General features: G+C 37.6%; 1 protein-coding gene across 4 annotated transcripts in view; it reads right to left on the bottom strand.

The window, feature by feature from the left end:
- The window catches only part of STAM (signal transducing adaptor molecule), a 91,429-nt gene that overhangs the window by 67,637 nt on the left and 11,116 nt on the right, over nucleotides 1–12,676 (bottom strand). For all 4 annotated transcript variants that reach the window (XM_033852489.2, XM_073801701.1, XM_073801699.1 and 1 more), the window contains exon 2: nucleotides 7,399–7,483. In XM_033852489.2, coding sequence (XP_033708380.1) covers nucleotides 7,399–7,483 — 85 coding nt within the window. The remainder of the gene's footprint in view (nucleotides 1–7,398; nucleotides 7,484–12,676) is intronic.

The following is a 12,676-nucleotide window of genomic DNA, read 5'->3' as shown; positions in this document are numbered from 1 at the left end:
TCTACCCTGCAGCATTCACGTGAAGGCTGTTCCCTCTGCCTGGGACCTCTGCTTGCAGCTCTTTGCTTCTTCTCAACTTTAAAATCATAGTATAAATGTTATCCCTCACGCCTGTGCTTCCCTGAAAAACCTAAGTAGGTCTCCCTTTTATTCTCCACTGAAGCCCTCTGCTCACTATCTTCTTAGACCATTACCTGTTTATTTCTATCTTCCACTGGCAAACTGTTACCATAGCTGATGACAAAGGCTGTACCTGCTTTATTCACCACTCTAGACCCAAAGCATGATACCCAGCCAGTACTCACTGTTTGTCAAATAAAAGAAAAAACGACTGATACAAAAAGAATGAAATGAACTGAAGTAATTCTGTGACATTAAGAAAGTGAAAGAGACCAGGAAATCAAGATCACGCTTTACAAAAAAGCCTTTAATTTTATTCCTGCTATAACTCTTCCCCTAGTTTAAATTACATTTTAAAAAATCCTAAATATGAATCAGATTGTCATTTGTTAACTAGAAAAAACTAGAGTACCTACAGCTGTTGTGATGATTAAATAAAATGTTTATAAGGCACTTAAACAAGAGCCGGCAGATAATAAGCAGTCAGTAAATGCTGGCTATTATCCTTAAAAGACACTGAAAAGACTGTCAAGCCTAAGGCCAGTAAATGGAGGGTATGATCATTACAAGACATATGTTGGAAGAAATCTGTTTCTAGAACTGATGCTGCCCTTCCAACTTGAAGAAGTCTAGGTCAGAGATTACTCTTCCCTTAAAAAATCAGGACATATTCTATCAACCTCCAGCTAAAGGTCAGAAGTAGTCAAAGCCCGGGTCCAGGACAAGACAACATAAAGCCAATGAAAAATACTTTTAACAAACTCTTTCCCAAAGGCTTATATTTATATTTTTCACAAAATATCAGTAATGACTATCATTTTCTCCTTCTAATTCTGTATGAATAAATCAAAGACTTACTATCCAAATAGATCCCTTATCCAAGTAAAGAAAAAAGTTTATCACGTTGTCCACTCTCAGTCAACTATATTTTTGTCTAAAGCTAAACAAAGACAGTTAAGACATAAAATAATAGCACAAATTAATCTGGATGTCAATTACAGAGTTTTAACTTTAACTTTTTATTGTGGATAATCAACACCCATCCTCACATCTATTTTTTATATATGAAATTATAATCAAATCAATTAAAACTAATAGACAAAAGCTATTTATTATGGGAAGCTATGTATTATGTTAAAGAAAACTGCTACTATTATTCTGAAAGTTCTCTTGATCCTGAACAGAGACTTTTCAGTCCATCATATGACATCACTGGCTAAGTATTTTTCAGTACTTAGACGTTGGAAGAACTGCACACTAAAAATCACGTGAATCTTTGGAAATCAGAAAAAAATTTTCAGAATTTTTAAGTCCAGCATATTCAAACATTTCAGGCTGACAGGATATATTAGGGAATTAAATAATTACAAATGCAGAATAGTGTATAATATGCTTATTGTCTATTACGGCAGGGAAAAGATATTCGTATTTGTGTAAAGAAACAATGGAAAGGTACAAAAGAAACAGAAGTGGTTACCTATAGAGGATGGAGGAGGGAAACAGGAACAGAAGTTAGACTTGTCAATGTTCATCTTTTTAAACTGTTTTAAATTTTGAGCCATGTGAGTATCTATTTTTGAAACAAAAAAGTACATATTTCATAAGCATAAGTATTTCTTTAAATCAACAAACATAAATACACACGTATGTGTGGCTCAAAGAACAGTACTTTTTTTTAAAGAGGAAGAATTAAAGAGGGTTTTTCGAAATACTGCTGGAACCATGTTTCTGGGTCACAGTTCTCTGACCAAATGAAATTTCACAATAATTGGCTCTTCATTTCCCCTTAAAAATTGAGAATATTTCCCAAACAACCATAACTCCAAAACAGATGACTCGAAAAAAAGAAAGGAAGGGAGGGAGGGAGGGAGGAAGGAAGGAAGGAATTCTTTAAAAAGGGCCCAAAAGGATTTTTAAATATTATTTTCTTAGGGAAGAAAGACTTTAATATAAGTTACTTTATGCACTAAATAATTCTACAATATATTGCTGGTTACAAATCATTTTGTTTAAAAAAGAATCTTACTGAAATAGAAATGCTTTTCTTAAAGTTCCCTCAACTGTCCCTAAATCTGTCCTCTTAAATAGATCTGTACATTTTGTAAAGTTACAGATTAATACCATATGGCAATGTTTTTGTAAAAAAAAAAAACCTAGACTGTTGCCTAGTATACAAGTAACCTGATGAACTGCATTCCCGTCCATAACGTGCCTCTACTTCAACCTGCCCTATCTACATCTGCCTCAGGAAAACTCATGTCCCCTTTTCCCTCTCACACCAATGACATGTCTCAGTCTTTTCTAAAGCGCACCAGGTACCTAGAATACTTCACTGACAACCTACAATACTGGTTCAATATTCTCACGCTACCATCAGCAACCCATACTAAACATATGTATCTAGATTCCTAGACAACATAAACCAGATTTCCATGTTTTCCATATAACTAATTATGAAATAATTTTAAAAATTAAAACCAAACAGTAAGTGGTTACCAGGTTCTGGGGAAGGGGGAAGTGGTAAGTTGTTTAACAGGCAGAGCTCACTTGGGGATATGATGAAAAATCTGGAGATGGACAGTGGTGATGATCCCACAACAATGTGACTGTGCTGAATGCCACAAACTTGGGTCAAAGAAAATGTTTTCATGTATGATAATGCACTTGCCTTTATAATAATGCAGTCATAAAATATTTTTATTACTTTTTTATGGAGAAAGGGAACCAGGAAGACAAAAGTGCTGACGGCCCATGAAAGTCAAAATGTGGCCCTGATGCTTATTTCCTACTATGAAATCATCAAGGTACAGCAAGAAAGTGAAAATAATGAAAATACAACTGGATATGAATGTAAAACATTATTTTTAAAGAGAAATCACACACATAAGCAAATTTTGTGGGTTTGATTTTTTTAAACCCTAGTAATATTAGAATGGCATCTCAATTACTACACAATCCTTTTCAAACAATTCTTTATTAATAAGAGCTATAAAGAGATATCACATTTCCATAAACAAACAAATAAATACTTGGAAATTAACTTAATGAGAATTTAAAGGAACTAGAGAGCAAGTATTAAGGAAGAAAAAATAAGTGAAAAAGAAAAAAGGAAAAGAAGGGAAGAGGAAAGGAAAAAATATTGATTAAAAACAAACAGAGGGCTTCCCTGGTGGCTCAGTGGTTGGAAGTCCGCCTGCCAATGCAGGGGACGCGGGTTCGTGCCCCGGTCCGGGAGGATCCCACATGCCGTGCAGCGGCTGGGCCCGTGAGCCATGGCCGCTGAGCCTGCGCGCCCGGAGCCTGTGCTCTGCGGCGGGAGAGGCCACAGCCAGTGAGGGGCCCGCATACCGCAAAAAAAAAAAAAACAGAACTACCTCTCATTATTTAAATTAGCAAAGCTGAAAACACTTCCTAAGTAAATTCATAGATTTAGCATAATGTCAATTTAAATCTCCAAAGTATAATGAAATACTAAGGAAAAATACTGAGAGAGAATATCTTGTCTAAAGTAAATTTGAAAAAATTAAAGAATGAGGATTATCTAAACCTACTGATACTAGATAACAACAAAAAGCAAATAGAAAACAATTACTTAAAGCTATAAATTAGTACATTTTAAGTACACAAGGACAACATGGATGGAACCTTGAAGGCATTATGCTAAGTGAAATCAGTCAGACAGAGAAAGACAAATACTATATGATCTCACTTATATATGGAATCTAATAAAATCAAACTCACAGAAACAGAGAACAGACTGGTGGTTGTCAGATGGGCAGAGGGGTGAGCAAAATGAATAAAATGGGTCAAAAGGTACAAACTTCCAGTTATAAGTAAGTTCTGAGGCTGTAATGTACAGCATGGAGAGTACAGTTACAATACTTTGTTGCACATATGAAAGTTGCTGAGAGAGTAGATCTGAACAGTTCTCATCACAGGAAAAGACAGGGAAAAAATAACAGATTATCATTTCTAGTATAATAATGTTAACATGAAGAAAAACAAATTGATCTCTTTAAATCTCCATGACACATCATACAGGATTTTTAGGTGGGTTACAACTTTATTTTTTAACTAGAAAAATATGGAATATTTCTAGTAATGAAAGGGAGTTTGTCCTTTCATTTCAAGCAATTAATCAAATTATTATAAAAAGTATCTACAAAATGAAGACTACCAAACTAAAGATAAAAAGAAAACTGATGGAGTGAAAAGAGAGAGGAGGGACTTTGCAACTGGAATGCTAGATAAAAGTTTTATCTCCAAAATACACAGGCATGGAGCTAGGTCGATACCTAGTCCTCAACAGACAAACTGTCACAAAATATCATTTTAATCAAAAAGAGGCAGGTTTGACATAAATACACTACTATGTGTAAAACTGATAGCTAGTGGGAACCTGCAGTATAGCACAGGAAGCTCAGGTCGGTGCTTTGTGATGACCTAGATGGGCAGGATGGGAGGGGATATATGTATACATATAGCTGATTCACTTCGTTGTACAGCAGAAACTAACACAACATTGTAAAGCCATTAAAAAAAAAAAAAGAGGCAAAGGTGTATCCACTTAACCATGCACCAGATACTATTATAAACACTTTATATATATTAACTAATCTAACACTCAAAACAAGCCCCCTATAAAAAGATACTTTTATTCTCTTGTAGCAAACTAGAAAAGAAAGTTACTATTTACCCACCAGTGACACAGCTAAGCAGTCAGAGCCAGGATCTGAACCCAGGCAGTCTCACTCCAAAGGCCATGCTCTCAGCCACTAAGCTATTTGCTTTCCTCTTCACAACAAAAATTCATAGACCTTTCATCCTACAAATCTAAGTCTACTAGATGTATATAAACTACTATTATACAAGGCAAAACACAAATAAGATTGGTTTTAATAGAGTGTTTTGAGGATTCAGGTTTTCGATAATGATTTTCAGTACTAGGGATAAGGAAGGCCTTTGTGGAAGAAATAATATCCATAGTGGGTCTGGAAGGATATGAGACACAGAGATAGGAGATGGGAGAAGAGAATATTCGACACTGAAGGAACACAATGACCAAAAGCATTACAATAAAGCAGAAAAGCATTGGCAGCTCAAATATTTGAGTTGAAAAGATCAGTAACTACAAAAGAAGTAAATGAAAAATAAATGATTCAGAGGCCTAAGGAGGTTACTAGACTTAACTCAGTATGGAAGACAGGGGAGTAACATGGTCAGAGTTGTCAAATGGCCACCGGCTATAAGAACTGGACAGAAAAGAGATGGAAACAGAAGGAAACGCCAGAAGGTTAATTCACTAGGCTAGGCGTGGTTAAGGATGGCTCAAGTAAAGTGGGGCCAATAGACGTAGAGAAGAAGGAACAGACACATAACACACAGTAACTACTCAAACATCAACTAAATTAAGGAACTAACCAGGCCGGAAAGGATGCAAAGACAACAAAGGGGATGGTCGAGGCCACAATCTTCGGAACCTGCCAGAGGGAGCACATTACGTACTAAAAAGGGCTTGAGTGACGGGGTGGAAAGGACTTAAACACAAACTGCCCCACCTGGTTTGACCAATGTTCAAGAACTTAACTAAGGAGACTCTATGGCATCAATATCGTGAGAGATATTATGGAGGCGTGCTGACAGAATTTGGTAAAAAGCTAAATGCAGAGGAGGGTCTGAGGCTTTAGGTGTGAATGAAAGAATAACCTTGTCATTAACAGAGACAGGGGACAAAGGAGGGAATGTAGGTTTAAAGCAAAAGGAGACATGAGTTCAGGATTCTAGATGTGAGGCCGTGGCTTATGTAGTGTGATGTTCAGAAATTATGCTGCATCCCCAATATTAGTGCTTGAGTTAGGGATTCAGAGCTAAAACTACAGATGTCACATAAAGAAATTTGAAAGCTGGGAGATTTCAAAAGAAAAAGTATCAGGTAAAAAAATGGATCAAAGAAAGTTTAACGAACTATCTCTATTTAGAAGGGAAGGAAGAAGAGCCAGAGAAGGCACCATCAGAGAGTTAAAATTACCACCAGAAGAATCAAGCAGAATCCAGCAGTGCTCCCAAACATTCTTCACATGAAAGTACGTAAATAAAACAATATTTGTGTGGCACAAAGGGGTAAATGTGGCTACTAATAACTGGACGTTATTAGCCCAGGAATGAAGGAAACCATTACTCTGTACATCAGTAAATCCCTTTGCGGCACTGATGAGAAAGCCCTGTAGTACCAAAAAGTCTGTATGCCAGAAAGTTTACAATTCTATTTCCCTAAAACTGTCTCTCTTTCAACAGTCACTGATTAGTTGGGTCGAATGGGCACATGTGACAGAGAAGAAAAGAACACAGAAATAACCAAAAAACTTGGTAATTGAGAAATCACTGATGAATTTAAAAATCAGCGGGAATGAAAACAACCTAAATATCCATCAATAGATGAATGGATGAAGAAGATTTGGGGAATACACACACACACACACACACACATACATATATATATATAATATTCCATTGGATATATATATCCATTGTGTGTGTGTACACACACACACACACAATGGAACACCACTCAGCCATAAAAAAGAATGAAATAACACCATTTGCGGCAACATGGATGGACCTAGAGATTATCATACTAAGTGAAGTCAGAAAGAGAAAGACAAATATCATACGATATCACTTATATGTGGAATCTAAAATATAACACTAATTAACATATCTACAAAACAGAAACAGACTCACAGACATAGAGCACAGACTTGAGTTTGCTAAGGGTGGGTGGGGGGAGGGAAGGACTAGGAGTTAGGGATGAGCAGATGTAAACTATTACATAGAGAATGGATAAGCAACAAGGTCCTCCTGTAGAACACAGGGAACTATAGTCAATACCCTGTGATAAACCACAATGGCAAAGAATATGAAAAAGAATATATGTATAACTGAATCACTTTGCTGTACAGCAGGAATTAACACAACATTGTAAATCAACTACACTTCAATAAAATTTTCTTTAAAAATCAGTGGGAAAAGTTAGATTTCAGAAGGCAATTATGGACAAGGGAGAATAATTAAAGTATCAACATTGTTACCAGTCATGTTGTTCCTCCTGGTTACAGGGAGTAACCTAAATGGGATGATTCCTCAAATCTCACTAGCAAAAACATTCTCTTTTTAAACTAAATTGTGATTGTAGTATGCTTTACCTTCTAACTCTTGTTTCATTCATGTTAATAAACAGGAAGAATAAATAAAAATCCTTTGAAACTTTGCAACACTTACCCAGTGCGAGACTGACCGACTTTATCACAAATATCCAAAATGAGGCCCCAATCCTCAGCAGTATTCATCTCACTGGTTGCTTTCTCTGTATATTATAAAAAGAAATCGCAGACACATTATTTTTAAAAATCTTTACGAGGTAAATGATCGCATTCAAATTACCAAACTGTAGTATAATCAAATATCAACAAATCACAATAGTTGTCAACACCTGGTTAATGAAATATTTAATTCCATCTTTAAAAGGAGGTAGGGCACCTTTATTACCTATCATAATTATTTTCCCCATTTATACTTTATTTGTTTGTTACTTAGTATCAAAAAAAATAGGCCACTGATTTTTTGTTATAAAAATACACCCGCAGGCGCGCACACACTCGCGTGCGCACAAATCTATCCCTTTCTGCACACAGAAAGACTAAAATAAGGAATACTTTCATTCAAATAATTCTTAGCTTTACTCGCCAGCAAAAGAGCATGACTAGGCACAGATCTCTAACAAAATGTTTCAGATAATTAAATTAATTAACTATCTAGTTTTGCTGATTCTGTTGTTGCGGGGGGGGGGGGGGGGGGGGCGGTGCTGAGCAAAAGAAAACCAAGCTTTAACTGAATATGTTCCCTTAAATAAAAACTTGACAAGTTGAAAACAACAACAGAGGTATGGCAGATTGAACCAAATCACCTAATTTAGATCCCTTTCTTAATTACAATAAAGGGACTTTTTTCTTCTTTAACACAAACATACAAGGATAAGGAAAACATGAGAAGCAATAACAGCAACAATATCTCAAAAGCTATAGGACAACATTGATACATGGCAAACTACTTAGAAGACCCAAGAAAGGTGAATCCTGTATTGGCAGTAAGAAAAAAAAGCTTAAGAACCAGCTCGGTGCTTTGGGACAACCTAGAAGGGTGGGATAGGGAGGGTGGGAGGGAGGCTCAAGATGGACGGGATATGGGGATATATGTATGCATATGGCTGATTCACTCTAACACAGTATTGTAAAGAAATTATACTCCAGTAAAGATCTATTAAGTAAATAAATATTAAAAAATAAAAAAAGAACCAGTCTGTTGAATCCTCAGAAAATTCAAGTACTCATAGCAGAAAGAATGTCTGCAATTGAGAATGAAGAAGAAAAAGAGGACCTCCAAGTTAGCAAAATCGGTTAATGCTGTTTGAAATGTAGGTAGTCCCTACTTTGCTTCCTTACAGGCTCTAGGAATCACCTCTCCCCCTCGGAGCAAATGAGTGATGGTTTACTTTCTGCAGGTAAAGCAAATTTCTTTTCTAGACAAGGAGATACCAGGTATAGTTGAGACTTAGGCACCAAAAATAAGCAATTACTTCCATTTTCCAGTCCAGCATGTAAGGAGCTTGGAAGTATTCACTTCATCCTAACAAGTAAAACAGTAAACAAAGTGAAAAGTCAACAACTCTTCTTAGATGCCTCAGAAGTGAGGTCACAGGGCAAACTGCTGCCCCCAAAATGAGACAAACAGATAGGTGGATATACGGAATCACAACTTAACAGAGCAGAAGCCCCTGAGCAGAAACATCTCCAGGAACCAGTACCAGGGCACAAAAATCTAAACTGAAACTGCCAAACTGCCAGAGGAGAAGTGTGCACAAGTCGGAGACTTAAAACTCCAGAGAAGCCTAGGCTTAGGGGAGCCCCACACTTTATTTATTTATTTAGTTAGTTTTTTTTTTTTTTGCGGTAAGCGGGCCTCTCACCGCTGCGGCCTCTCCCGCTGCGGAGCACAGGCTCCGGACGCGCAGGCTTAGCAGCCATGGCTCACGGGCGCAGCCGCTCCGCGGCACGTGGGACCCTCCCAGACCGGGGCACGAACCCGTGTTCCCTGCACTGGCAGGCGGACTCTCAACCACTGCGCCACCAGGGAAGCTCCCCCCACACTTTTGTGAGCTTTTTTTTTAAAATAAATTTATTTGTTTTATTCATTTATTTTTGGCTGCATTGGGTCTTCGTTGCTGCGCGCGGGCTTTCTGTAGTTGCCACGATCAGGGGCTACTCTTCATTGCTGTGCATGGGCTTCTCATTGTGGTGGCCTCTCTTGTTGCGGAGCAAGGCCTCTAGGCGTGCAGGCTTCAGTAGTTGTGGCACACAGGCTCAGTAGTTGTGGCTCGTGGGCTCTAGAGCACAGGCTCAGTAGTTGTGGTGCACGGGCTTAGGTGCTCCACAGCACGTGGGATCTTCCCGGTGCAGGGCTCAAACCCTTGTCCCCTACACTGGCAGGCAGATTCTTAACCACTGCACTACCAGGGAAGCCCTTTTGTGAGTTCTACTTCCATGGGTTCTCCCAAGTTCTCAAGGTGAATATCACAGAAAATTTCTCCTATTTTTTCCAGCAGGGGGAGAGAAACTGATAATTTTGAAATACACCAGAGTATTCTCTTCTTAACAAGGCCTACTCTCAAGAGAAATAATTTTACCAGCCCCTAACTAACTAGAGTTTTATCAGAGATTAACCCACCTGGGTAAAGGGAAATCCCAACGCTAGCCTGCTCTAGCCTTCTACGTGGGAAAAGGGGAATATCCAACTCCAGCCCACTGTAGCCATCCCGTCCCAACTTAAGGGAGAGCAGCACATGAAAATTCACTCCCCGGGGCAGAGGCTCACTGAGCCCTAATCACAGGACTATCAGTACCTGATCCTCACACCACTAAAGGCTGGTGTCCCTTCATCTAGTACATCGTCTCCAGCTTCCAGCAAGCCACATTCTATAATGCAAAGACCACCGTTGGAAAAGACCAGACTAGCATCAGAACCAGACTCAGACATGACAAGGATGTTGGAATTATCAGACCAGAAATTTTAAAGACTATGATTAATATGCTAATAAGAGCTCTAATGGAAAAAGGAGGTAACATGCAAGAACAGATGGACAATGTAAGCAGAGATATGGAAATTCTAAAAAAGAATCAAAAAGAAATACTGGAGATCAAAAATAGTATAACAGAAACGAATGTCTTTGATGGGCTCATCAGCAGTCTGGACACGACTGAGGCAAGAATCTCTGAGCCTGAGGATATGTCAATAGAAATTTCCAAAACTGAAAAGCAAAGAGAAAAAATGACTGGCAGGGGGGAAAAAAACTGGAACAGATTATCCAAGAATGTGGGAAACTATAAAAGCTGTAACAAAGGCATTGTTGGAATACCAGAGAAGAAGGAGAAAAAGAAATAGAAGAAATATTTGAAGCAAGTATGACTCAGAATTTCCCCAAATTAATGTCAGACACCAAACCACAGGTCCAGGAAGCTCCAGGAACACCAAGCACAATACCTGTCAAACAAACCAACCTCTACACCTAGGCATATCACATTCAAACTGCAGAAAATCAAAGATAAAGAAAAAATTAAGAAGAAGCCAGCAGGAAAAAACACCTTTCCTATTCAGAAGTAAACATAATGGTTACACCTGACATCTCAGAAACTATGCAAACAAGGAGAGAATGGAATCAAACAGTGTGAAGAGAAAATAACCACCAACCTAGGATTATACACCCTGTGAAATTATTCACAAGGAAAGGAGAAATAAAGACTTTTTCATACTAAGAAACATTGAGGGAACCCGTTGATAGCAGACTGGCTTTGCAAGAAATGTTTTAAAAAGTTCTCCAAGGAGAGGATACAGGAGACATGTATACACGTGTGTGTGTATGTATTTGTGTGTGTGTGTGTGTGTGTGTGTGTGTGCGCGCGCAGGCGTGTGTATAAGTGAAATGAATCACAGCAAGGACAGCAGGAACAAAAGAGAGAAATTAGGAATAGTTTGCTACTAGAAGGTGAGTTGTACTACCAGTGAAGTGGTACAATGTTATTTGCAAGTGGACTTGGACTAGTTGTAAATGTATATTGTAAATTCTGAAAGTAGAAAAAAAAAAGATAACTGATATGCTAAAAAAGGAGAGAAAATGGAATCATATAAAATGCTCAGTTAAAACCACAAAAGGCAGGGAGGAAAGTGTGAGAAACAGGAACAAAGAACAAGGGCTACAACTAGAAAATTATAACAGATATGGTAGATATTAGTTCAACAATATCAATAATCACTTTAAATGTTAATGGTCTAAATACAGACAGAGATTGTCAGAGTGATCAAAAGATGAAATCCAATTATATGTCATCTACAAGAACCCACTTTAAATATAAAGATACATATAGATTAAAAATAAAGGGATGGAGAAAGATATACCATGCTAACACTAATCACAAGGAAGTGGGAGTAGCTGTATTTCTGACAGAGCCAACCCTGGAGCAAGGAAAATTATCAGGGACAGAGGCATTACATAATAGTAAAGGGGTCAATTCTCAGAGAAGACAACAATCCTTAACATGCATGTGCCTAACTACAGACTGTCAAGATAACTGAAATAAAAAGTAATGGCACTGCAAAGAGAAACAGATGAAGCCACTATTATAGCTGGAGACTTCAACACCTCTCTGTCAGAAATGGACAGTTCCAGCAGACAGAAAATCAGTTTAAGGACATAGTTGAACTCAACACCACCATCAATCAACTGGATATAATTAACATCTGTAGACTATTTCATCCAACAACAGCAGAATACATTCTGCTCAAGTTCACCTGGAACGTAACAAAACAGACCATATTCTGGGCCATAAAACACACCATAACAAATTTTAAAAACTAGAAATCATACAATGTCTGCTAACAGGCTACAATGGAATTAAACTAGAAATCATTAACAAAAAGAGCTGGGAAATCCCCAAATATGTGAAGATTAAATAACACACACTTGTAAATAATACACAGGTCAAAAACCGGAGAAATATTAAAATATTATGAATTAAACAAAAATGAAAGTACAACCTATCAAATTTTGTGGGAGGCATTTGATATCAATGCTTAGTGGGAAATCTGAATTTATACATCAGAAAAGAGAATCTAAAATCTCTAACATAAACTTCCCCTTTAGGAAACTAGAAGAGGAAATTAAATCCAAAGTAAGCTAAAGGAAAAAATTTAGAGCAGAAATCAATGAAATTGAAAACAGAAAAGAGAGAAAAATCAGTACAATCAAAAATTGGTTGTTTGGAAAGATCAACGAAATTGATAGGGTAACCAAAAAAAGAATGAGAGAGAAAACACAAATTATTAACATCAGAAATGAAAGAGGGGACCTCACTACAGATTTCATGGACATAAAAAGGCTATTAAATGAATACTACTATGGGTGAAGAGCCATGAGAGAATCATGGGAGCCTCCAATCTACAGCCAGTC

This window comes from Tursiops truncatus, chromosome 2 (genome assembly GCF_011762595.2).
Source record: "Tursiops truncatus isolate mTurTru1 chromosome 2, mTurTru1.mat.Y, whole genome shotgun sequence".
Classification (NCBI taxonomy): Eukaryota; Metazoa; Chordata; class Mammalia; order Artiodactyla; family Delphinidae; genus Tursiops; species Tursiops truncatus.
Note: the sequence above shows the minus strand (reverse complement) of the source record. Positions and strands in the feature narration are given on the sequence as shown.